The following is a 27,408-nucleotide window of genomic DNA, read 5'->3' as shown; positions in this document are numbered from 1 at the left end:
TATGTGCTGAGTACTATACCAGCCAATGATGATATGAAAGATGAAATACTTGATCCTTATCCTCAAGGAACGTTAAGGGACACAGGCAATATAAAAGATTCCCAGGGTGCTATGGAAACACAGAGAAAAGGTATCCAACCTCGTCTGAGAGGATCTTCTCAGATATCTTTGGACACAATAATAGAAACGAGCCCTGAAGGATGAATATGTGTTAGGCAAAGAAGTGGCTGAGAAGGGGAGTGTAAAAGGACTTCCAGGTAGAGGGAACAACCTGTGCAAAGAGACAGAGCCAAGAGTGAATATGGTACATTGAGAGAATTCTAAGTGCTATACTGCGGCTAGAAGGCAGATGCGTAGGTGTAGGTGAGTTGGAGGGAGTTAGGAGGCAGACCACTAGAAGACAGGTATACAGAGTGGCTGTGCTCAATACAGGTACTCTACAGTAAGGGAAAATTATAATTCTTATTGATTTCAGTTCATATTTTAAAAATTGCTTCTTAAAATATAATTTAAATTAAACCTAATATTAGTACAATAATACAAATATATAAATTATAAAAAATAAATAAAACTACATTGGGGATGAGTCCAAAATTGTTTTTCTGGTATGGGTATGGGTTTAGTGAAGTTTGGAGACAATACCCTAGGTGCAGGGAAAGCAGGAGGGATTTAGGGAGGGAAGTGTGTCAACAAGACGTGAAACCCTGGCAGCTGGGTGGAGGATGACTGATGGCAGAGAGCACAGAAGCCGTCCAGAGGCAGGGAGTCAACGCGAGCAATCATGACAGCTGAAACGTGACACGTGGCAGTGGGAGTGGGGAGAAAGTGACGTATTAGAGCAATATTTAGAAGTACAATAGATAGGACTCAGGAAATTAACACTTTTTGGAGTGCAAAGGAAAAAGAACAGAAATAACAGAAACAGAAAGAGGAAGATGAAACCTTTGTGAAGCACCAACAATCAAAAGTCAAGAGCAGAATAAATTAGTTCGGCAACCTTACAGGATGCATATCCTTGTATAGTCCACTGTTTATGATATTAGTTTAACGGAAGAATACATTTTAAGTTCTAAATTTCCAACCCACACAAGTATAACACATAAACATGTTGTTGAAGATCCCCAACTCAGAAGTAAAAACATTATCATATTCTGATGGAAGGAAACATTTGAAACGTAATGAGTTACAATGGAAGTGGTTTAAAGTTCCGAATTCATTTCCACTTGTAAACACCATCCAATGTTGTAACAGAGAGGGACATAATTATAAGGGTATTTGGTCTCTAAATTCTTAAGAGAACCCCCATGTGGACACAATGTAAAGGTACGGATAATGTCTAAAGGGAGGCACAGCGTGTAGGAGTGAAAATATTATGCTTTTATTCTCAAACTCTCACTGCAAGTTCATTTGGAACATTGTGATAGAATGCTTTGTCAATAATGGCTACACTTTTCTCCCTGTTTTATACTTAAATATGGCACATTATCTTATTTTGCAGCCAACTTACCTAGCAAAGAATATTTCTTTATTATATATATAATAAAAATCTGAAAATGTTCGGAGCCCTAGCCACTAATATTCTTTTTGTCCTCTCTGCTCTAGCCTTACTAATTTCAGTCTCAACTCTCAAACATGCTCTTCCCTCTCCTACTCTTCTCCCTGTCACATTTGCTACATTTGCTTTGGGTATTCTTATTTTTCATGTTTCAGCTTAGGTCAAATTTTATCAAGAAGGCATTTACCGTACCTCTTAAAGTTTAAATACTTTTGCTATATGCTCCCATGTACTTCCCTTTTGGTAACATTTATTTGACTTATAATTATTTTTTACTACCTGCCTCCCCATGGGACTGTAAATATCATGTGGGCAAGGACACTGCCTGGCACATACTCGGCACTCAATAAATATCAATTGAATTAAATTGGGCTTTATAGGCCAAACATATAAATCAGGCTAGAATCTTCACCTCCAATTCAGACATGTGAGAAATATAACTTGCCTGCAAGGTGGCCTGTGGCCCCAGCTACTCAGGAGGCTGAGGCAGGAGGATCACTTGAATGCAGGAGTTCAAGTTCAGCCTGGGCAACACAGCCAGACCCCATTTCCAAAAATATATATACATATGTGTGTACATATACATATATAAAATTTGATTTCTACAGTTCAGCTTGCTTTCTATTTCAAAGCATCATTTTAGGAGGCTGGCAGAAATTTTGTCTTGGTCAAGTCAGTGTCTTTCCCTCTTTTTCCTCTCATGATTGTATGGAGCCAAGGTACTTATGGAAATGACACTTTTATCCTCAATGTCATTGTCCTCTCAGTCACTTGAGATACACATTCCCCATTTGGCCATTAGAATGAGTTCAAGCAGGTGTCTCTGGAGACTTCCTTGTTCCTATTCCACGACTCCTTCAAGGCAGGGTTTCTCTCCTCTACTTCTCTGTTCCTTGGTCAGTAGGACTCATGCTGCTGAATGTTGCAACAGGGCCCAGGGGAACTCCCTTTAGGCTGTCTAAGCCCCCATCCACTCGGACACACCACACAGCTGCTTTCTTTGCGTCTCGCTGCCTCCCTGGAGTCCACTCTAGAAGTAAGAAAGGGGGACTCACATACCCACCTGGGCTCGTGCTCCCTGGAGCTCAGGAGGGGCAGCCTTTTTCCAGAGCCCTGCCATGCCTCTCCTCTCGGACTCTCCAAACTCTTCTCAATCTTGAGGATTCTTGTTTGCAAAGAGTGTAGAGAACTTTGGAAGAGGAAGAGCTGTATTTTCTGATGACATCTTCCAACTCTTTTACTCTTCATTAGTTCTCCGCCTTTAAAACTCAAAAACCAGGAAGAGACTCCCTCCAACCATTTTTCTTTTTTTTTCTGTTTTCTGTAGCCACATGCCTTCCCTGAGTGCAAACAGAAGGCTCTAGCTGCTGCTTAAATATGAAAAAAGGATCATCAAGAAGCAAAAGGAAAATGTCGACAAAGAGATTGGAAGGAAAGTGACAAATATGGCAAAACCAGTATTCTGCTTAATGTTCATGAGAAAAATTTTGACTACGAAAGGAAATATTGGTGATGGGTTACAAAAGAGGAATTTAGGATTATTTGCATGTTGTTAATGTGAGAATGTGGTAAAGTACAATTACCGTACTGTTTTATAGACCATCCCCCAGCATTTTCTCAGCGAGAACACAATTGGGGAAGTCCCTGCTGGGCCCCAAGCCCTGGACACATGGTTCACAACAAGGCTGTGAGGTGGGCACCGTGACTCCATTTTAAAAATGAGATAACTGAGGAAGTGTTAAATAATTTACTTCAGACAACACAGCTATGGGTGGCTCGGCAAGGATTTGAAGCCAGATATGTAAGTGAAAAATTCATGCATTTCCACTATTTTTCACTGCCTCTCATAGAATTTTGGATTCCTGATTTAGTCCAATGCAGTATTTTGTTATATTTCTCATTTTATTTTATAACTTTTTTAATTCTCCAAAATGTATCCTCTTATTTTTTCAAAATTAAGATACTTTGGCATTCTTGAAGGAGATTCATAAGGTATAGCATTAGTTTTCTAGGGCTGCCATAACAAAGTCCTACTATCTGGGTGGCTTAAAAGAACAGAAATTTATTTTCTCACAGTTCTGTAAACTATAAGTCCAAAATCAAGATGTTGGCAAGGCCATGCTCCCTCTGAAACTTGTAGAGGAGCATCTCTCCTCTTCCTACCTTGAGTGGTTTGCTGTCCCACGACTTATAGCCACCGCATGTCAGTCTGCCCCCATCAGCACATGGCTTTCTCCCTTCGTGTCTCTGTGTCTCTTCTCTTCTTATAAGGACACCAGTCATATTGGATTAAGGCCTCCCTCTACTCCAGTATGACCTCATCTTAACTAATTACATCTGCAGAGACTCTATTTCCAAATAAGGTCACGTTTTGAGGTACTGGGGGTTAGGATGTCAATGTACCTTTTGTGGGGAGGGGATACATTTCAACCCATAACATCTGTGTTCTAAGTACTTTTTTTTTTTTGAGACAGGGTCTCTCTGTCCTCCTGGTTAGAGTGCAGTGGAATCATCCTAGCTCACTGCAACCTCGAACCCCTGGGCTCAAGTGATCCTCTTGCCTCAGCCTCCCAAGGAACTGGGACTAGAGACACAGGCCACCATGCCCGGCTAATTTTTTCTATTTTTAGTAGAGATGGGGTCTCTTTCTTGTTCAGGCTGGTCTCAAACTTCTGAGCTTAAACGATCCTCCTGCCTCAGCCTCTGAGAGTGCTAGGATTACAGGTGTGAGCCACCATGACTGCTTCTAAATACTTTAAGATTGAATTGTCACAATGAAAACAACAATAGTCACTATTTTATATACAGTGAGCTAATACCTAGTGATTAACATCCTATAAAGGTCAGGCGAGGTGGCTCACGCCTGTAATCCTAGCACTCTGGGAGGCTGAGTTGGGTGGATCGCTGGAGGTCAGAAGTTGGAGACCAGCCTAAGCAAGAGCAAGACCCCATCTCTACTGAAAATAGAAATAAATGATCTGGACAGCTAAAAATATATATGGAAAAAAATTAGCTGGGCATAGTGGCACATGCCTATAGTCCCAGCTACACGGGAGGCTGAGGCAGAAGGATTGCTTGGGCCCAGGAGTTTGAGGTTGCTGTGAGCTAGGCCGATGCCACGGCACTCTAGCCCGGGGAACAGAGTGAGACTCTGTCTCAAAAAAAAAAAAAAAAAAAAAAAAAAAAATTCTATAAAGTAAGAAGACAAAAGGTATTGTAAATACCTAAACTTTTTCATCGTTAGCCACACACTTTTGGATCAGTATTTTTTAAACCTAAGTGTATGAGCAGTGTATAAATGTTCAAAATATTTAAAGATTCATTTATAAGATATACTATTGATGCAACATATTTGTAAACCACTTAATAGTTTCACAAAGTATTTTTGGATGTGATTTCTCATTTAACCCTCAAAACAACCCTAACATATTTTTCTCCATTTAAAAACTTAAGAAATTAGAATTGAGAATGTTAAATACTTGGTCAAGACCTACTTTCTGAAAAGGCACACTTGGGACATGAACCCAGATTTTTTTAGTAAAATTCTGGAGCTCTTGTCAGACATCTTAGCACATGTTAATATTTAATGATGATGATAACGGTAGCTAACAACATTTACTGAATGCTCACCCAGCGCCAGGGACAGTGTCAAGCATTGTACATATTCAGAGCTCATTCGGTCTTTCCAAGAACAGGTGTAAAACCAAAGCACTGAGATGGTGTAACTAGTCCAAGATCACATAGCTTGTAAATGCTGAAGCCAGGGTACAAAATCAGGTGGTCCTACCTCAGAGCCTGTCCTTTTAATCACTTACATGTGGCCTCCCTGACATTGTGAAACCTTCCTGGACAGTCTCTATTCCAGAGTCTGTGTCACTGCCATCCTTTGTACACCATTATTAACCAACGTGAAAGTGTTTACTGGCACATTACAAATCTATATATACAAACCTGTGCATTAATATGGCATGTCACTACCCAAGTGACAAGTTATATACTATCTCCAAATGTCAGTTATCTCATGTGTACAAGGCCCACTTTCTAAGTTCTGTTGACCTCTTAAAATTCTTATGGCACTTAGCATATGAATTTTACTATTCTGGAAAACACAGATGCTTTTCAAAAAAATTGCCTACAATTTATTCAGAAACCTGGCCCAACCATCTGAAAATCTGTGTTCTAATTCTAGTTCTATCACTCTGAGTGGTACAATCTTTTGCAGATGGGTTATATGCTACCTGTCCTGCCTCAGAGGACTGAGACTATGCTTGTATAAGAATGTACACAAAAACATTCCTAAAAATTGTCAGTCACTATCTGAGTGAGCCATTAATAGGGCATATTTTATCTTTCTAACCAGACAACAAGTTCTTTTGAGGATTAGAATCATCTCATGTCTTTTTTGCTTCCCCCTTCCCCCCCTACAAAATGCCTCAAAATACGCTAGGGTTACAGAAGACATTCAGTATTTATTAATAAGAAATATTTTTACTAAAAGAGAGGTCTTGGCTGGGCGCAGTGGCTCATGCCTATAATCCTAGCACTCTGGGAGGCCGAGGCGGGAGGATCACTCAAGGTCAGGAGTTTGAGACCAGCCTGAGCAAGAGCAAGACCCCGTCTCTACTGAAAATAGAAAGAAATTAGGTGGACAACTAAAAATATATATAGAAAAAATTAGCCGGGCATGGTGGCACATGCCTGTAGTTCCAGCTACTTAGGAGGCTGAGGCAGAAAGATCGCTTGAGCCCAGGAGTTTGAGATTGGTGTGAGCTAGGCTGACGCCATAGCACTCTAGCCTAGGGAACAGAGTGAGACTCTGTCTCAAAAAAAAAAAAAAAAAAGAACCATAAAAGAGAGGTCTTTTGGTCAATTTTAGGAACTTTACACTCAATTTTGTTAAACAATATTTAATTAACATACTCAAGGTTTTAAAAATCCAGCAATTTTTTTGATTTTTTGAATGACATTTGCAAGCATGGTCTTCTTATACTCTTTTACAAATGAAATCTAATTTCATAGTGTATGCTAGATTTATCAGAAATATCAATATATTCCATTGGAAGTTTCCAACTAAAAAATACTTTTGAAAAATACAACTGGAATTCTTTGGTATTTCCACCTTAAAATAGTTTAAAAATATATTTGATGCATATGTGAAATTCGGGAAAGCACAAATCTTATTTAATAACATGTCTTTGAGCTTATGGTGGATTTAGTAGACAAAAATGTTGTAATTTTAAAACATTTAAAGGCCGGGCGCGGTGGCTCACGCCTGTAATCCTAGCTCTGGGAGGCCGAGGCGGGTGGATCGCTCGAGGTCAGGAGTTCGAGACCAGCCTGAGCAAGAGTGAGACCCCGTCTCTACTAAAAAAATAGAAAGAAATTATCTGGCCAACTAAAAATATATATACAAAAAAATTAGCCGGGCATGGTGGCTCATGCCTGTAGTCCCAGCTACTAGGGAGGCTGAGGCAGTAGGATCGCTTAAGCCCAGGAGTCTGAGGTTGCTGTGAGCTAGGCTGATGCCACGGCACTCACTCTAGCCCGGGCAACAAAGTGACACTCTGTCTCAAAAAAAAAAAAAAAAAACAAAAACAAAAACATTTAAGTTAAATCTGATTTTCTCATAGGCTAGAAGGTGTTAATGGACAAAAGAAAAAGCCAAACTCTGTAAAATAATTTTAAAGAGATTTATTCTGAGCCAAATTTAAGGATCATGACCTGGAGCCACGCACAAGAGGCCTTGAGCAAGTGGACTCACTGTGGCTGGGTTACAGTTTGGTTTTATACATTTCAGGGAGACAGGGGTCACAGGTAAAGTCATAAATCAACACATGGGGCCGGGCCTGGTGGCTCACACCTATAATCCTAGCACTCTGGGAGGCAGAGGCGGGAGGATGGCTCAAGGTCAGGAGTTGGAGACCAGCCTGAGCAAGAGCGAGACCCCGTCTAATAAAAATAGAAAGAAATTATATGGACAGCTAAAAAAATATATATATGTAGAAAAATTAGCCAGGCATGGTGGCGCATGCCTGTAGTCCCAGCTATTTGGGAGGCTGAGGCAGAAGGATTGCCTAAGCCCAGGAGTCTGAGGTTGCTGTGAGCTAGGCTGACGCCACAGCACTCTAGCTTGGGCAACAGAGTGAGACTCTGTCTCAAAAATAAATAAAATCAATCAATCAATCAATCAATACATGGGACTCATACATTGGTTTGGCCCAAAAAGGTGGGCCATCTCGAAGCGGGGGTGGGTTACAGGTTATAGGTGGGTTTAAAGATTCTTTGGCTTGTAATTGGTTAAAGACATGAAGCTTTGCCTAAAGGCTTGGAATGTTTTAACATAGTTGCTGTTTATCAGAGATAAGCCATGGGACATAGATTTGTTGTGTAAATTGAGGGCCTGTAAGTTTGTCCTGCATACCCTTAGGCTTGTTAATGGGTTACAAAGGATGTCCCCAAGAAGGGAGAGGGGCATGATGAGGCATGTCTGACCTCCCTCCTCCTGGCAGGCAATTTAGTTTTAGGATATTCCTTTGGCCACGAGGGGGTCCATTCAGTCAGCCGGTGGGGGGGGTGAGCCTTACAATTTTATTATAGTTCACAGAGGTTATGATTAACTTTCTATGACCCAACTACCACTTTCAACCTGCAAATATTTAAACAAATACGTCATACAATATCTACTCATTGCTTTCTAATGTATTTAATTCACACAGAGAACAACAGTACTTACAAAATTTTATTTAATAATTCAGAGTCATAGTCTGTAGCAACAAGAAGGAACACTTAGTTATCATTTACAATGTCCCAATCACTATGCTTGTGACTTTAAACACAGTCGATCCTCATTATTTGCAGATGCTGTATTTGCAAATATGCCTGCATGTGAAAATTCATTTGTAAGCCCCAAATCAACACTGCAGTGCTTTCGTGGTTACAGACACATGCATGCAAAGAACAGCAAAGAAAACGAAATTATGTTGCTGGAGGGGACACAAGTTAGTTCCCAGCTGAACTCTGCCTTCTTGTTTGAGCTCTTATACTATAAACAAGTTTCCTTTTTGTGGTCTACGTAGTGCCACATTTTTCACATTTTTGTAGTTTTTGTTGGTGATTTCATTGTTCAAAATGACTCCCAACTGTTGTGTTGAAGTGCTATCTAGTGTTCCTAAGTGCAAGAGGCTGTGAGATGCCTTACGGAGAAAATGAGGATGTTAGACAAGCCTTGTTTAGGCAGGGGTTATAGTGCTGTTGGCCACGAGTTCAACGTCAATGAATCAATAATTTACATTAAATAAGATGTATTTAAACAGAAACACAAATAAAACAAGATTATGTTTAAGGTAATTGATCTGTTACTGAAAACGTTGTGGCCAGAGGCTAGCAGGAACCTAATTCTGCTTTATACCTGGGAACAACGGCTCCGTATGCCTGATTCGGTGTTGGACTTAACTATGATGAATAATGAGGATCCACTCTGTGTTTGTTTTTATAAGCTAATTCTTCTTTTAAATTTTTTATTATGAAATATTTCAAATAGATACGTAGAGAGAATAGTAAAATGAATCCCCAGGGACCTCTCACCTAGCCTCAACAATCACCAACTGACAGCCAATTTCCTCTTTAAACCCCCAATTCCTTCTCCTGCTGGGATTTTTTCTTCTTTTTTTTGAGACAGTGTCTCACTCTGTCACCTAGGCTTGAGTGCAATGGTGGTATCATAGCTCACTGCAACCTTGCTCTTGCTGAGGCCAGTCTGGAACTCCTACCCTCAAATGATCCTCCTGTCTCAGCCTCCCAGAGTGTTAGGTTTACAAAAATAGATTCACAGGTAACTGTAAAACAAAGACATTCACTGAGCCAAAAAGAAAAAACCTTCACTCTTTGAGGAGACTCATTTTCTCAATCAAAAGACCCAATAAAGGCAGCATGGATCCAGTAGAATCTGTCTCTCCCTCTCTCTCTTCTTTTTTTTTTTTTCAGTTTATTCAAAAGGTAAACATAAATCTTTTACTATCTCTTATTAATACTACACACAAATCTTATTCAAAAGAGAAAACCAAGGGCCAGGTGCGGTGGCTCACGCCTATAATCCTAGCACTCTGGGAGGCCGAGGAGGGTGGATTGTTTGAGCTCAGGAGTTCAACACCAGCCTGAGCAAGAGCAAGACCCCCGTCTCTACTAAAAATAGAAAGAATAAGCTGGACAACTAAAAATATATACAAAAAATTATCTGGGCATGGTGGCGCATGCCTGTAGTCCCAGCTACTCGGGAGGCTGAGGCAGGAGTATTGCTTAAGCCCAGGAGTTAGAGGTTGCAATAAGCTATGATGTCACCATTGCACTCTACCTGGGGTGACAGAGCAAGACTCTGGCTCAAAAAAAAAAAAAAAACACAAACAAAAAAAAAAACCACAAAAAAATCCCCAAAAACCCAATAGTCCTCCAGTCATCCAGAGTAACAGGAAGTTTTAGTTCACTGTGGAAACGAAAAGATAATATCTTAATACATGTTCTTGAATTGTTTTTCAGAAACACCCACCAGATGGAAAATACAAATAAGAGAAACTGAGGACTGAACCCTGAACACCATTCATTGCTCTAAATTTTTCCCTGAGGTGCTGGAGAAAGTAACACCCACTTCAACATTTCTTTCTGCTAATCAAAGAATCTCTGAATCCACCTATGACCTGTAAGCCCTCGCTTCAAGGTATCCTGCATTTTTGGGCCAAATCAATGTATAACCTCCATGTACTGACGTACAATTTTGCCTAAATTTCCATTTTCCTGAAATGTATCCCTTCCTTTAAAAACTCTTAATTGTAAGCTATTAAGGAGTTCAGGTCTTAAGTGTTAGCTGCCTGTTCTCCTTGCATGATACCATGCAGTAAAATTTTTTTCTTTCTTTCACTGCAACTCTTGGCATCAGTGTCTGGCTTTGCTGCACAGAGGGAGTGGCCCCCAGTTTGGTTTGGTGACTATTGGCGATTCAGATGGGAAAAAAATTCCTGAGTGAGTGTCTCACCTGTGATACATTGGCCCCTGGCCATAGTTACCCTCGGACCCCACCCAGCAGCTGCCCAAGCCATTTTTCTCAGGGACAGATCTGTGCATTCAGCTGATGGCCAGGTGTCACTGGCCCACAGCGCTTTCATCTTGCAGCATTAGAAACAGGCACTTGGCTTGGAAGATATCTTAGGTAAATGGCAGATTCACATACCAAGGTATCATCCCTTTGCATGCTTGGTTCTGCTTTGGCAGGATGCTTGGCTCTGCCTCCGCAGGGCATCTGGTTTGGTGGGGGATACCCCCTAAAGAGCTGAAGGGACTGTGACCTTGAGAAACCACATCTGATTTACTTGAAATTTTGTTTTTGGTTTTGAAATTCTGATTTGAGAGGCCTTGTATGTCTGTCTTTGTCTTGTCACCTGTGTGGGGAACCTGTAAAGAATCACTAACGGACGCTTAGTGAGCTTGACTTGGGGGTGGTGGGTGGGGGGGGGTAACTGTTTTGTTTGTTTTGACAGGTTAAAACTTGGATATTGAGCAGAGTAACTAGCATTGGCGTCCTTGTCATGTGTGCAGTGTAATTTTATCTTGGCCAATATAGGAAATACTAATTCAGTTCCTCCTTGTAGCCATTGGGGTGTATTCTGCAGAGTTGGACAGCTTTTGCCTATGACCTCATAAAAAGAAAGAAAATGGTTTTCTTTTATAATCAGTGAGCAGAGTGATCAAAGCTCTGTTTTTCTGGAAGCCACAGTGGAGAGAATCCAGGAACCTAACAAGCCAGCAAAAGGGTAAGAATTCCTTACCAATGAGGCTCCTGGCCTCTCTGTGTGGAATTTGGTTAAGTGGATGGTAAAAATTATTGTCTGTCCCTCTGCAAGGTTTTTATTTATTTTTATTTTTTTTATTTTATTCCCTTCTGTGTCAGGCCTGGGATGCAAGGTTCTGATTAATAAGAAAAAAGAATTTGTATGATTAGTCTTGGAGTATTGCGACTCTGGTGTACTTTTGGCACTTTGTGGTATGAATATTCATATTATTCCCTTTCATCCTAGAAATAGTCTTTTCCTTTGTCTTTGTCTTTCTGTGTTCTGTCATGAAGAGGGTACTGGTTGAGGCTTTCACCCTTCTTGTTTTATGTCCTTGAAAGCTTGACTTGTGACTAAGTGGCAGCCCTCTCTATTGGTTTCTGCCATCTGGGGGAGCATGATTCTAGGGTCACATCAGGTGACCAGTCTAAAAATGGCTTGTGGGGGGGTTACTTAAAAAAATTTTTTTAAAAATAAAAAAAAAATGGCTGGGAACCTGAGACTTTTTGTTCCAAATGTGTCAGGCTCTTGGGAGTGTTTGTCATAAGAAATGCCATTCATAGGGGGCTTTTGTCATTCCAACTGTTGTAGTCTGGTTAAAACTGTGTCAAAAGGAGTCTTTTGCTATCTTAGCTGATTTCTGGGAATGTGCAGACAGCTTTGGGATTGCTTCTTCTCTGAAGGGGCTATTAGATTGGGTCACTATTGGAATTAAGTACACCACTGGAAATTCTAATTGTCAATATGTCAGATTATAGTCTGAAATGTCTGTTTTTAGTGTACTCATGGCAGAAGAATGACCAGACACACCAAAGTAAAGCAAGCATGAAAATGAGGTTTCTTGAGGAGAGAAAGATAGGATTATAGGGCAAGCAGAAGATATGGGTTTACAGAGCATGATACATATGCCACAGGTGACGACCGAACCCACTGTTGCAGCAAAGGGAGAGCAAAAGGAAGGGCACACAAAAAATGACATGATTATGGTCTCAGTATGTTTTTATAGTGCTCGGATTGGGACCTCCCTAGTCGCTCAGACATCACCATGGAAGTACTTTGATTGGACAGTTGGGAGTTGCATTACTACTCATGCGTGTTGTTCTAGGTCAATTTCTGGACTCTATGATACCTATGCCGCTTGGCCTGTGGGCTAGAGAATCCTCTGCATTCTTTTGCAGCTACCATGCTAAGTTACGACTGGCAGATTTGTGGGGTATTCCCTCCTCTCAAAGTATGGCAGTCGCTCAGATTACGGTGGGGCAGGACCAAGATGGGGGCCATTGCACCCCCTTTTTCCCTAGGAGACCAGGAATCCTTCACTACCTACCTAACAAATGGCCAAAAAATGGATCCTTTAAATTCCTGAATTTTAAAAAACAGATCTTAGAGATCTCTTATTCTGACCAATTGCCTTATTCATATTGATTTAAAAAAAATTAAAAAGAGACACATAATAGTGTTATGGCTAGCCTTAAAAATCCAGTTGAGAAAATTAAAAAGCAAAAAATCTGACCTGAAACAAAGTTAAAATCCTTTGTACACTCAAACTGCCTCACTCTGTCACCCTGGCTAGAGTGCAATGGCATCATTATGGCTCACTGCAACCTCAAACTCCTGGGCTCAAGTGATCCTCCTGCCTTGGCCTCCTAAAGTGCTGGGATTACAGGCGTAAGGCATCATGCCTGGCCAAAAAGATACACTTAAATGCTGCTAGTTAACAAAGTGAATCTTGGAAATGACACAGTTTATAACTAGTTATCCCTCACCATCCTTTCTCCCCTTCTTCCTTAGTAGTAAACTCCCTGAATTTTTAGCTGAGCACATTGTCAACTTAAAAGGAAGATGCTGAGGCAAAATTAACATAAGTGAGGGCTGAACTCTGAACTTTTTTTTTTTTAATTTCAGGATATTATGGGGGTATGGTAGTAATATTCACTGGGGGTTGGGAGGATCTGACCTTTTTCTTTTGCCCAAATTCCTTTCTAAGAGGCCTGGTGAGTTAGCCTAGAAAGGATAAAATCTCACTGAATAGGTTTTGTTTACCCAGTATAATGCGGTTTACTTCCCAACCTCATTCTGGTATAGCATAACATGAGAGATTGAAGACCCTCTTATTTTAACTCAAGCATCCTAGTGGACCCCTATCTTAGCTGAAGCATTCCTTTCCACTCACTCCAGGTCTTTAGACAAAGCTTAACTCTTTCAGCCAATTGTCAACTAAAGAATCCCTAAAACCCACGTATGACTTGTAAGCCCCCCACCCCACTTTCAGACGCCCTGCCTTTTCAGGCCAAACCAATGTATGCCTTTCATGTACTGATTTATGACTTCCTGTCTCCCTAAAATGCATACAACCAAACTGTAACCCAACCATGGCACAATCACTTGCTCAAGGCTTCTTGGGTGTGGCTCTGGGCCATGGTCACACATACTCGACTCAGAATAATAATTTAGAGTTTGGATTTATCTGTCCACATAAGCAGAGAGTTTATTTGGGCCAAGTGTGAGGACTGCAATCCAGGAGCATAGATTCAAGTCACCTAGATTATACAGTTGGACAAGTAGCAGTTACAAGTAGATTTTTAAAAGAAAAAGAAGAGGCAGTTCCTGATTTGTTTACCAAGAATTTATATTCAAATAACATAAACTATTGATTGGCTATCAGTATCATTCTTTGTATTAAACATCATAAATTCCAGGAACATGAAGATAATGGGTGAAGTGGCTAGTCAGAACAAAATGACTTTAAACAATTGCCCCAGGCATGGGTATGGGGGTGGTGGTGTCCCATACTCATGTCGCTCTGGGACTACATACCTCATATAGCCCAGATTTCTCTGAGCTATTTTTCTTTTCTCAACATGACCACCCAGAATATATTTTTCAGCTTTCATTCAACTAAGTATTTTTAGGAAACTATGTTTTAGTTAGTAGGAGGTAGGCAGAAGTGGGAAATGCAATTTCTACAAAATGTCCTTAAAGGACAGAGATGGGCTTTCTTCACCTTGTTTTCTGCTAGTGGAAATGTGATTATGGTGACTCGAAGCTGAGCAGCCATCCTGGACCACAAGTAGAAATGTCATAACAAGGATGGTGGAGCAATAGGCCAGAAGCCTGGATTTCTGACACTAAAGCAGCCCAAGCCTGGGACTGACTACCTCCAGACTGCTTTTGTAAAAAAGAAAAACGGACTTCTATCTTCAGCTCCTGTTATTGTGGACTTGATGCCACGTGTAACTGAACCTAATCTGAATTGATACAAGTAGTCATACAGAAGTTACAGTTGCGCAGAATGGAACTTCACTGCATAAAAGCACCAAGGTTGCCTGAGGGGCAGATGGGGCTTAAATCCAGTCTGCTCTCTCCTTTCCAAGCTTGCACTGTGCTGTGTTCACCAGGAAGCTGCCATACCAGTGGCTCTGTAGAAGATTGCAATTTTGTCTACAATCTAGACTCTAGAACAGCATTTCCCAAAATATCCTCTGCATACTCCTGGAAGCATTGGAGATGGTTTTAGGCAGTTCTCAGATGACTTCAAAACATTTGTTAATATTAAATTAAATAGGTTTATATGTGAGAGTAGTTAACACTCCATTCAGCAATTTCAGACATCGTTGTCAGGAAGAAAGGCCATAAGGAAGGGAGGAGTTTGTTGAGCAGGAATGAAAGTGAACAGAAATTCAATGAGAACACTATATCATTAGACAGTATTAAATGGTGGCTAGAGTATAAGCTCTGGAGCCAAACTGCCTATATTCAAATCCTGGCTCTTGCAGTGGCTAGCTTTGTTATTTTGGGCATGTTTCTTAACCTCATTGTGTTGGTTTTTACAATAGCACTTAACATACAAGGATGTTGTGAGGAATTGAGTGATTATTACAGTGACATATAATGTGCACTCAGTAAGTGTAAGTTATTGCTATCTGGGAATCATTTAGCAAAGGAATCGGGAACAGCCACAATTTGTTGAAAACTTACTCTCTGCCAGGATTTGTACATATACGACCTTATTTTATTCATGAGGAAGACTTAGAAAGTTTCGGTGATTTCCCCAAGGTTATAAAACTAATTCTTGCTTCACTAGCATTCAGACTCGAACTGATTGGATTCCAAAGCCATGCCATGCTTCTAAGGATCAAAGACAAGACACACAAGATTTCATAAGCTGCTTCTTGTATATTATCTCTCAACCCTCTGCCCCCTCCATCATAGCATGTACTAGCAAACTCTTTAAAACTAAAAAGTTCTGTTTGGGAATGGAGAAAATGGGGGAACTGGAGACACTGAGCGCAACTGACCCACTGAGAAGGGGTTGGGAGTCTTGGGACATGCAAGGGAAGCTAGCAGACAGACCTTAAAAATGCCTGTTGGTGATTTCTATGAAAAGTAGCCTCTCAAGTTTCAGTTCTTTTATTCAGTGTCTCTAAGATATCGTTGAACTATTAACTATTTTCTAAATTATCACCTATCTGATAGCTTTGAAGTATAGAAAGGATTTGGTCATTTAAATTATGTCCGTACATGGAGTCCACATTACTGTAAGGCAAGGAATCTTTGCTTTTATTGCAAAGATAATTCAATAAAAGTTTCAGAATGCTGCAAATTGGCTTCCTTTGGTTTTGTCAACATTTAGAAAGGTAACTTTACCAGTTTCTACTGAAACTTTAACTTTCCCTCTTCTCAGGACGGGAAAACGCCCTGCAACTATGTTTGTCTTTCCCAAGCGATTTATTCATTCATAAAAAATCAACTGAACGTGAGCGGAGGGTAACAAAATCAAAACTCAAATCCATGAATTGTGTGGCAAAGTGTGACTCTGGAGATTAAGGTTGCATCGAGCTATTCCTATGACGTTCCTGGGGTTGGGGGAGAATGAGCACGGGCCGGTGCAGCTGCTATATGCTTTCACATGTTTCAGTGCCAGAGCTCTAACCCTGCCACTTTCACTGCACGTGCTGACTTGCTGGGGACAGCTCAGCAACTCCGTCTCGAGGGCGGCTGAGTCAGCCAGCCGCCCACGCACCCTTGGCGGGTCTCCGTAGGCTCCAGCGGAGGCCGGGCTACCGCGGCCCGCTCTCCGGGGGGCGGGCACGGCGGCGGCGCTCCTCTCGGCCTCCGCCCAGCGCACCTGCAGGAGGGCGCCGCCGGCCCCCGCGCCTTCGGCCAGGCCCCGGGATCCCTGTGATCCCGGACAGCCGCTGCGTGCCGCTCCAGCCTTCTTGCTGCTCTGAGTGCGACGGCATCCAGCTCCGGCCAGCCTTGCCTCCGCCGCCACTCTGCGCGCGTCCCGCCGCCTCCCAGGGCGACCGAAAGAAGCCGCCGAAGGCTCTCTGGAAGTTGCCGCTCACAGCCACACAAGCGCGCTCCCCGCGCGGCGCATGCGCCCAAGGCCGGCCGCGCGGGGCCCGTCTCCGGTGACGTGGCGATGCGGAGGCGGAGCCAAGGTCGGCGGCTGGAGGGCGGGGGAGGAAGAGCGAGGTGAGCGCGGACGTCAGAGTGGAGAGCGGAAGGTCAGGGAGGCTCGGAGCGGAAGTGAGACTAGGGAGTCTGTCCGCCATTGTGGACCTGAGAAGCGGGGAGCGAGACGGGGCAGAGGAGCGTGCAAGCGGAAAAGACGGGCCCCTTCCGCCGACTCCCGAGCGCGAGGCCCTCATTTTGGCTTCTCAGCGAGCGGCGGCAGCGGCGGCGGCTAGAACAATCACTCGGCCGAGGGCGGCAGCCAGCAGCTGTGAGTGCACGGGGAGAGGCCCAGGCGGCGGCGGCGGCGGCGGCGGCTCCTCTCGGGTTGCGGTGAAGAATGTCAGCCACTAGCGTGGATCAGGTGAGGGAGCAGAGGCCCCGGGCTCGGCGAAGGCCCGAGCCCCGGAGCTCCACCCTCGCGTGGGGCTTCGGCTCCTCCCCGTCGCCGCCGCTGCCGGCCCCAAAAACGGTGCCCCGGGCGCAAGTTGCTGCGGTCCTGCCGCCCGGGCCGGGGAGCCTGCGGGCGGGCGGGCGCGGTGCTGCGGTGGGTTGGGGGAAGGACCGCTCTTAGGGGCCTTAGGACACATCCTGAGGGCGGCAGACGTGGGGCTGAGACCTGGGAGACGGATTTCGAGTGGCGGGTGGGAGGTTTAAAGGCCGGGGGTGGTTGAGAAATTGGTGGCTGTGGAGGATATGGTGGGTTTTACTCCTACGCGGATTGTTTAAAATAACTTGTCTTCGATAATGTCTTTGATTAACACACTTTCTCCCTTTCTTCCTTTTTCTCCTTTTTACCACACCTTTCATCTTGCTGCACAGAGACCTAAAGGGCAAGGAAATAAAGGTGAGTTTGGATATTTTTTCTTATTTCTCAGTGTTGCCTTCATGTTACTTTTAAACTGCGGGATGGTTTTTTTGTTTGTTTGTTTGTTTTTGTTCCATTTTTTTTTTTTAAATGTAGGATTAGATAAACATTCACCACGGCCAAGGCAGCCAAATGCTGTCCAAAACTTAGGTAGTTCCTTGTTTTGAAGCCACTTTTATAGAAACCGAAGTGGTATAAGAAACAGTTTTCTTAGTTGTATTTCAGTTATGCAGGAATTATTGTGCATGTAGTGATACTTTAGTTTTCCAGTTGATCTGTGTTATGTAACTTACGCTATAAACATTTGTATATGTGTATATAGGAAAGTATGTTTCTAAAAGTGTACATTTTGTTTTGACATGTCGGGATTACATTGGAACATGCAACTCACGGAGTATTCCAAGTCACATTAATGAAAATTGTATTATTAATCACTGATTCTGTTGAAGTCCCGTTTGCCGTGAGGCAACAACATGAGGGAAAAAACTGAATAGGCATGTCATCTTGCTATATAGTTCTGATTGCAAGATGTGACTCCCATCTGGTATCTTATGAGGGGCTGAGAAGGAAATGATTTGTGAGGTTTCTGCCAGTATTATTGGATTTACTCTTTAGTAAAAGTACCTTTGAAAGTAAAGCATTTAAAAAAATAAGTGTGTTTTGTATTAATATAAAACAATGCAGTCAGCTGATTGAAACATTATGACATTAGTCATGTGACATTAATAAGTACAGAACAGTAACTGCTTCCTTGGGAGAGTGCCAATTAAATAACATTATAGTGAATTATATATTTATAACGTGTAGTAGTGCTTGAAGTTATACTAAATAGAATTATGCTTCCTGTTTTTTAAATTTCAGTAACAAAGTATTAGGAAATAAGATCTATAATAGCCTTTTAGATGTAAATTCAATGTCTTTGTTGGTGCTCTTTAAATTCTTGGTAGGCTTTTTATTTGCTATTGTAAATTTGCTTAATTTGAAGAGAAATAGGTTTTGCATACATAGGTTAGTTAATTTCTTTTGAATTGTACAATTTATGTAAGACTTTGTACATACCAAATATATAGCACTATATTAGGTAATAAATTTATTGCTTTGTTTTGATTAAAAATGTATTTTCTTGAAGTATATAAATATTTAGAAATTTTAATTTTTAGAATTTCAATTTTTTTAGGATTTTCTGTGTTGTAAGCATAAACCTCAGAATTGGATATTATTGATTTATGTTAAATGAGTTTTTAAAAATTTGTAAATTTGAAGAGAATGATCCATTAATTTCTTTTTTTGCTAGTCTGCCCATTAGGAAGTATATAGACTTGGAGATTGTGAAATCTGTGGTCATTATTGCCTAGCATAAATTATTTTATCCTAGATCTATGGGGAGGTGGCACTTTGCAAGGCTATTTGAAATGCTAAGTGTTATGTGTTACCTGCTTTAAGGTAAGTACACCAAGTTCTATGAAGTACTTAACTTGCTTGATAAAACAAAATAAAGCATCTACAGCATTGTAAGCCAGTGCTATAAGTTTGATTTATGACATGGTCATTTCACTGAGGTATACTCTAATAGTATCTTTGCTATTACAGATATAAATTATCTATATGCTACATATATATCCACTATTTGTAAATAAATATTTTTTGGTTATTTAAAAATTTTTAATCCATCAGAAGCACTTTTGTTAGATATATATAGACACATGCACCATGTATTATTTGGATAGTTCTTTATTCCCAGGAAATCCACTCCCCTTCATGTTCAGTTCAATAACAATAATTTCATCCAAGGATAGAGTGATGGACTGGGATTCCTGGGAGTCCTAAGTTTTAGTACTGCCTTTGGCTGCCGACTTGCCAAGTGAGCGTGAACACATTATACCTTTTTGTCACAATTGTCCTCCATAAAATATAGTAATAACTACTCTAGCCATAGTTCCTATTGTATGAGGATTGTTGTAATTACAAAGTTCACTATTCTACCAGCCATTATGTTTGCTGGATTTCTTTTCACCTCCCTCACTTAATCTGTTTTTAAAGTGCAGGAAGTCTCCATTGCATGGAGTCTTGGCAGGAGGGGAAAAGTGCTACTGGCCTAAAAGTATTGGTAATCATTTATGTTGCTTTAAAATGGCAGATGCTACAAGTGTTCAAAACACATATACACGACTTGTATTTTTATGTCTCTCTGGGGAGAATTACAAGGCAAAGGTAGCACCACCAGTTAATTGATAACAATAGTTATATGTGTTTTTGAGAAAAACTATTCTGCTGTAGCTGACTTGGTTTTCAAGCTAGTAAAATAGCTTTACAGCTCTGTTTACTTTTATGAAGCAGAAAGCAAAGTTATTTTTCTTAAACTACAGTCTCAGTTGTCTAAGAATAGGAGTAGTAATCTTGAGTTTAGAACTTAGCAAGCTTATGAAAAATACATGTCCTTGAGAAGTTGGTGTGAATTAAAGTTTTGAAAGCATAGTCCTTTTCAGTTGACTTTTCAGAGATGCTGAATTTCTTTTCTAAATTATCTTAAGTTGACAGCAGTAGCCTAACACCTGGCTTTAGTGTCTTTGATTTTCTCCTAAGTGTTTTTCTGTATATCCTTAATGACTTAATGCACCAAGATGCTAGAAGGAATTATACATAGGTCTCTTTGATAAGGGGAAAATGTTTTTGTAGTATAAATAATTCTAGGTTTACATGTTTATAAGTTTGAATTCTTTTGTAATTAATAGATTGTCATTATGCTAAGTATCAGAACTCTTTATTATCCTTGGCAAGGGTAGTACCAAAGGATAGTAGAAATTTAAGGGTAATTATTTACCTATTGCTCCATAATTTTTTTTTTTTTTTTTTTGAGACAGAGTCTTGCTCTGTCACCCTAGGAGCAGTAGCTTCATAGCTTACAGCAACCTCGTACTTCTGGGCTTAAGTGATCCTCCTGCCTCAGCTTCCCGAGTAGCTGGGACTACAGGGACACGCCACAATGCCTGGCTAATTTTTCTATTTTTAGTAGAGACAGGGTCTCGCTCTTGCTCAGGCTGGTCTCAAACTCCTGGCCTCAAGCAGTCCTCCCACCTCGGCCTCCCATGGTCCATAATTTAATACTGACTTCATATTTAATTTATTTATTAATAAGTAGAATTATTGCTTATTGAAATAAAGGTGTGCTGTGTCATTACTTGCAGACACTACAGATGGAAGTATCAGATTCCATACTTGTAGTCTTAAGGCCTTGCTGCCTCGTTCTCCTGTCTCTAAGTTTATAAATAGGCAAATTTATGGAAAAGAATTTATGTTATTCTTCCTCTCCTCCTCCTTCCAACAGAGAGATGTGCATCGTTTTATACAACTGCAGTTTAAAAGAATTAGGTTGAATTTTGCTAAGTTTTAATATTTTAGAAAGGTAGTGGAGAATGCCTTGCATTTTGGCAATATTCTGTTGTATCCTCTCTCCATCCTCCCCAGAAATGATTTCAAAGCACTTTACTGTCATTATTTTAGGCTTCATTTTATTATTAATCCTTACAACATTCCTATAAGGAGATAGAGGGTATATGGTATTGTCGCTGTTTTTGTAGGTGGGGAAACATGATGCACAGATCTGTTGACTTTCCTAACTTGATGTAGTCAGGACCAGAGCAAAGAATCACCTGGCTCCTAAGGCCCATGTTCTATCTTGATTTGACTCTGCTTCATAGAGCAGAGGAAACAGGCGAAGAATCATGTAAGTCATCTGTTCTTTTTTCCCCCTGAAGAACTTTTACAGACTATGGAACTAGCTTGGATTTCATTACTATTTAATGGCTTTCAGACTCCAAGATATTAGATGGTCATTAAGTAATGTTCAAAAACTAATGTCTTTAAGACAGTTGAATTTCTTAAAGGTATATATATGAAACTCAAGGGCTAGTTAGTATCTTATTTGGAGTTTAATGTAATGCAAATTGCTTGTCAGTATATGTGAAGTACTTTTAATTAAACATCTTTTCCTTAGATTGACGTACGCCTTGTATAATACTTTAGGACTTTATAGACATTTATGCATCATTTAACAATGACTGTAGACTGTATTTACATAGTGTATAAGAATATTGAGTTGTTCTTAGGCTTGCCTCTTAGAAGAGAAAGAATACTATAAAAGAAATAAAAATAGAAGTAAAATATATGTTCAGATAAATTTTAAGTAGGCACTTTTTGACTATATTAGTATGGACTAGATTTCTGAGAACCTAAGGGATACAAGAGATAGTTGTAATTTTGAAATGGTTACCTGTTCCAAACAGTGACTAATATGTATTAGTGTAATACTCCAGTAGTAAAGCATTTTTTGTTTTCAAGGAGTGATAGACCATTCATAACTGTCTTTGATAAATGAGCAGTAAAGCCAGTAGTAAAGGAGAACAGGTATGTCAGAATTTCTTCGACTGTAATGATTAGCCCAGCCTTTTAAGTAAATTAAGGCACCCTCCTTTTCATTTTTGTTTCTAGTGGCTACGATGTATTTAAATTCTGTGGAGCACATTTAGCTCAACGCTAGTTCTGATGCAGTCGTTGTTAAAAGCAGTTAAATCACTTAAGTGGAGCCCAGGATCAAGTTGACCTTCAGGTTGCTCTTATCACCTCTAAGGGCAATGCAGTATCATAAGAGGTCTACTTTGAGGGCTTCACAGAGTAGCATCATCACTTTGAGTCATCTTTGCTACTCAACAGATGGCAAAAGACTAAGGAATTTCACATATGTCTTTGCTCCCAAGCCACTGTTAACTCATAATGTTACATATTAGGGATATAAACTCATGGGAAAATGAAGAATAATAAAAATATATAAAGGAGTGCACAACTTAAATCCATCACCCTCAACCTTAATTTATAATAGTCTGTGACACTGTATTTTTTAGCAGTAAAAGTTCAGATACTGAGTTCTTTTTGTTCTCAAGAGGTTAATTGACATCTTTTCCACTTTTTTAGTCTCACATGTGTTTCAATAGTATAGACTAGTGTATTTACATGGTGCCACCACATCAAATTTTAGCCTAGTAATGCTTCTTTGTTTAAACGGTTCCAAGGTCGTTTTTAGTTCTGTTTGATCTTGTAATATTTAATATAATAATATCCAAGATTATTGAACATTGCCATTGAATAGTCAGATGAGGTGTGTACTGTTAATAACCTTGAACAGAGCAGTAGCTAGGTAAAGTCACTAACTAGCAGTCACCCATCTCCTCAGTGGTGGACTTGGGATTCCAATCCCAGGACCTTCTTACTTATGGAGTCTGTGCTTAAAAGCACTCTGAGACAACATCCAAAGAATAACAGCTTTACAGAGCATTTATGGAAATGACCTCTGAACAAATGTGATATTCTAAATTATTTTCTGACTCGTTTCTCATGTGTTGCAAGAATAATGGTTATCTTCAGTGGTTTTATTTGTACTTTCATGTGAAAGTCTTCATTTTTGGGGGGTTAGAATTAAGGCCCTTTTAATTTAGGTTTTCTGTAATTCATTGTGATACTGTTTTAGGTGAATTTAGTCACTTTACTGGAGACATTTAAGAAGTTTACTGTAACTTTAGCTCCAAAATAGTTGTTTCATATTAGACCAAATCATACAGAGATTAAAACAGAGAGAACATTCAGAAATCTTTTTATTATTGACAGCACTACTTGAAGTAGTTATTTTAGATTCATATATAGCATTAGGAAACTCTTTACAACATTTTTGTATAACTGTTTACTCACTACAGTGCTGACATTGGATATTTACTTAAAGTTTTTGGTAAGAGGAAGTATACATATGGCTTGTATTTCTGTAATCTTGAGCTTGTATATAATAAGATTTCTAAGTTTTTTGTGGCACATAAATACTTGTATCCAAAATAAAGTTTATCCTTAAGAGGGTTCCTACATGAAAAGAACAAAGAACTCAGGATTACTTTTTCTGAGTTGGCTTTAAAAATATTAAAAATGTTAGGTTGTGCTGTGAGTTTCCTAAAGGTAATGACAATACTTCTAAAATATTAAAAACAATAGTTTATGTTGTGAGTTTCATAAATATAATTGTAACACTTCTAATACAAGTATTTTTTTAGTTTCAGTACAAAACGGTTCGATTCATCAAAAAGATGCTGTAAATGATGATGATTTTGAGCCATACTTAAGTAGCCAGACAAATCAGGTAAGTCTCCTGACAGTTTCAGATTCTAGGAAATTAATCAAATAGATATTTAGTTGAATGAGACTAACCATGACATGAATTCATTCATCTAATGTGCCTGCATAGTGGTGAATAGCAATTGCAGGTTTATGGCACAGGAGAGTTCTCTAAAGATTTGAAGATGGACATTATTTGTATATATTATGGTTAGAATATTTGAATGTGAAAGAATTTAATCTTTTAATGTCACTGCTGTATTTTCATAGCTTAGGCCTATTAGAAGGCTTAATTAGCTAGAAATTTGTATATGTGGAATTGGAGATTAGTTGTCTGAAATTGCCTGCCATTTTTGGTTAAATGTAGTATTTTCTTTTTTATAAGGCATTTCAATTTAAATTTCATTGGTAGTTGCTGAAAGTTTTAATAACTTCATAGTATTAAGGAATAGACTTCGTAAAGTATTTTTAGTAGATGTGGAGAATTTTATCAAATTAAGTGGTAGCTTTTGAAGATTTGTGTACAGGAATAATTTAGATTTAAACATTGAAAAACAATGGTATTTGGTATCTATATACCATTTCTGGATCCATTTCTGTCATTAAAAATAGGTCTATGCTGGAAACAAATTTAAAACATAATTATCAGTATGAACCAGTTTCTTTAGAGAGAACATCCTGGAATGGAACCTTTTTGTGTGTTTTTGCTTAAAAAAATCAAAACATGCTTTAAGACCTTTAAGTCTTAAAAATAGTTCTTTGTAGTTTTTCAGAATAATTTGATGAGTAAGTTGATTCTAAATTATTAAAATTAAAAATGCAGGTTTTAATTGGCACTGTTAAAGATATTATATAATTTGTGTTTATTAGTTTGAAGAATAAATTGGAGAACTGAAATTTGAGCTTGTCTGCTTCCATGTATGGGGAAATGTGAAAAATGTACTCTGAAATTTTAACATAGAGTTTTAAAACTATTACAGATTACGGAACCAAGTATTACTACAGAACTTAAAAGTACAGTTATTAGAGAAAATTTGAGCAAAAAGTGGTTCCGTATTTGTGGAATGTAGGATTATTTTCATGACTGGAGAGTGACGGTTTGTCTTCAGCCTGATCTACCTCTTGGTCATTTCTCCTTAACCATCCCCTCGTATCTGCTGAGTTACATGGAGAGGAATAAATAAATGAGGAAAAATAAAAACTAGTCGTAGAGTCTGTGAAAGTTTGGCTACTCTTAAAAGAATTGAAAAAATTTATATAATCTAACTTCATGATCTCAACAAATTTACTTTTCCACCTAAAGTTGTGAAAGTAGATCATTTGTGAAGTATAATGTAAGTTTTAAAAGAAATATACTTTTATTATATTCTGGCCCGCCCACATAGTAATCTCAGTTAACCCTTATGGCAGTGTATTCCAGGTTTTTTTGAGGAATTCTAAGATTATGAGGCATAGTATATGTTCTTTCAAAAAAATCTCCACGATCAGATAAGTTTGGGGTTTTTTGCTGCTTGATTTCATAGTTTATAAATTATAATTTAAAATGAATTTCTTAAGATGAAGATATATTATGAAGCTCCTGACTTGTTTAAACTCTTTGTTAAGGAATTTTAGTGGACTATAAAAGACAGTTTCAGAATTGCTACCTGAAAGAATCTTCTTACTTGTTTTACTTAGTAACAGATACTTTACAGTTCTTTATTTGTCTCAAAGAACTGAGAAAGGTTTTTGTCACAAGAGCTTTTACATTGCACAGAGGTACTGTAGGAAGGGAGACCAGGGGATCCCATCAGTGTGGCAACCAGAGCTGTGCTGTGCTTCTTGTCTGTGCTGTGTATTGGAATTATGTGTAAGTTTTACTTGTAAAAAAATTTTAGGGAGTGTTGGGAAACCATTATGGTGAACCCAAAATGAGTTTTTTTTCTATTGCATCATTATTCCTTATGTTGGGACAAAAACGTTTATAAAAGATTTGTTTTAGTGTGATATTCAGGCCAGGCGCAGTGGCTCACGCCTGTAATCCTAACACTCTGGGAGGCCAAGGCAGGAGGAGGCAGGAGTATTGCTTGAGGCGAGGAGTTTGAGATCAGCCTTAGCAAGAGCAAGACCCCGGCTCTACTAAAAATAGAAAAATTAGCCAGGCATCATGGTGTACACCTGTAGTCCCAGCTACTGGGGAAGCTGAGGCAGGAGGATCTCTTGAGTCCAGGAGTTTGAGGTTGTTGTGAGCGAGGCTGATGCCATGGCACTCTAGCCCGGGTGGCAAAGTGAGACTGTCTCAAAAAAAAAAAAAGAAAAAGTGATATTGAAATGAAAAGCTTTTAAAATTTTTACTAATTAAATTATAGTAACTTGATGATATTTTAACATATTTATGTCCTATTTGAAATTTTAAAGTTTTATTCCAGTAATGCCTATTCTACTTCTTCTTGCCAGTACTGAGTAGGTTTTTCCCCAGTCACCTTTCCAAAGTATTAAAAATAATTTTAATGCACAGATTTACATTTTAAAGAGCACTAATACTGTAGAATATTGAAAACTGGGTTTACTATAGAGAAAAATTGAAAATTATCTGGAATCTTTAAGTTATGAGAACTTAAGTTACTCCTAATTAGTGAAAATACAAAATTTTTAAAAAGTTAATGTTTTAAAGAGTAGTATTATAGCAAGTTAGTGAAAACTGGATTTATTGGTGATAGATCTCAAATTATTGGCACATTTAAAGTTATGTAAGTATTTAGTAAGGTCCTTGTATACTGATTTCAGTGAAGTAATTGTTTAATTAAAAAATTTTCAACTAAATACACATCATGTTTTTAAAATTAAATCCCTTTATTTGATTTTAAAATTATAAATAACAAAAATGAGTCTTGATGAGAAAGGTGTTTAATGGTTTTGGCTAATTTAAATTGTTTTATATACTTAGATTTAATTCAGATCAAACCCAGAGATAATTTAAAACAAGCCATTGGCTTTTCTACTTCTGTGGCTGCATATTCTATTTTATAGTGTTCAATTTCTTTAGGAATAATTTTTATAGTAATTTTGAAAGTGAATGTCAGTCCTTCAGGTCTTAAAATTAGTTCTCTATAGTTCTTCAGAATAATTTGGTGATTAAGTTGATTGGATGATTCCGATTTCAGTAGGCACTGTTAAAGATGCCAGGTAATTTGTGCATATGAGTTTGAAGAGTAAATTGGAAACTGAAGTTTGAGTTTGTCTGCTTGCCATGTATGGGGAACTAAATTCCTACCTATGTTTATCAGAGAAGTAGTATGAAGCATTAAGAATAAAAATAGGCCAGGCGCGGTGGTTCACACCTATAATCCTAGCACTCTGGGAGGCCGAGGCAGGTGGATTGTGAGCTCAGGAGTTCGAGACCAGCCTGATCAAGAGCAAGACCCCGTCTCTACTAAAAATAGAAAGAAATTATATGGACAGCTAAAAATATATATAGAAAAATTAGCTGGGCATGGTGGCGCATGCCTATAGTCCCAGCTACTTGGGAGGCTGAGGCAGGAGGATCGCTTGAGCCCAGGAGTTTGAGGTTGCTGTGAGCT

At 39.3% G+C, this 27,408-nt stretch overlaps 1 protein-coding gene across 3 annotated transcripts in view; it reads left to right on the top strand.

The window, feature by feature from the left end:
- The first annotated feature begins 16,839 nt into the window (after nt 1-16,839).
- YTHDF3 (YTH N6-methyladenosine RNA binding protein 3) overlaps nt 16,840-27,408 on the top strand; it is a 39,750-nt gene continuing 29,181 nt past the window's right edge. Inside the window, exons 1-3 of one of the 3 annotated variants that reach the window (XM_045561835.1) lie at nt 16,840-17,194; nt 17,653-17,677; nt 23,788-23,873. In XM_045561835.1, the coding sequence (XP_045417791.1) occupies nt 17,171-17,194; nt 17,653-17,677; nt 23,788-23,873 (135 nt within the window). In that variant the 5' untranslated portion in view covers nt 16,840-17,170. Of the gene's footprint in view, nt 17,195-17,505; nt 17,678-21,276; nt 21,423-23,787; nt 23,874-27,408 lie in introns of those variants that run through there. The other 2 variants (XM_045561834.1, XM_045561833.1) reach the window with 2 other exon arrangements.

This window comes from Lemur catta, chromosome 9 (assembly GCF_020740605.2).
Source record: "Lemur catta isolate mLemCat1 chromosome 9, mLemCat1.pri, whole genome shotgun sequence".
NCBI lineage: Eukaryota > Metazoa > Chordata > Mammalia > Primates > Lemuridae > Lemur > Lemur catta.
Note: the sequence above shows the minus strand (reverse complement) of the source record. Positions and strands in the feature narration are given on the sequence as shown.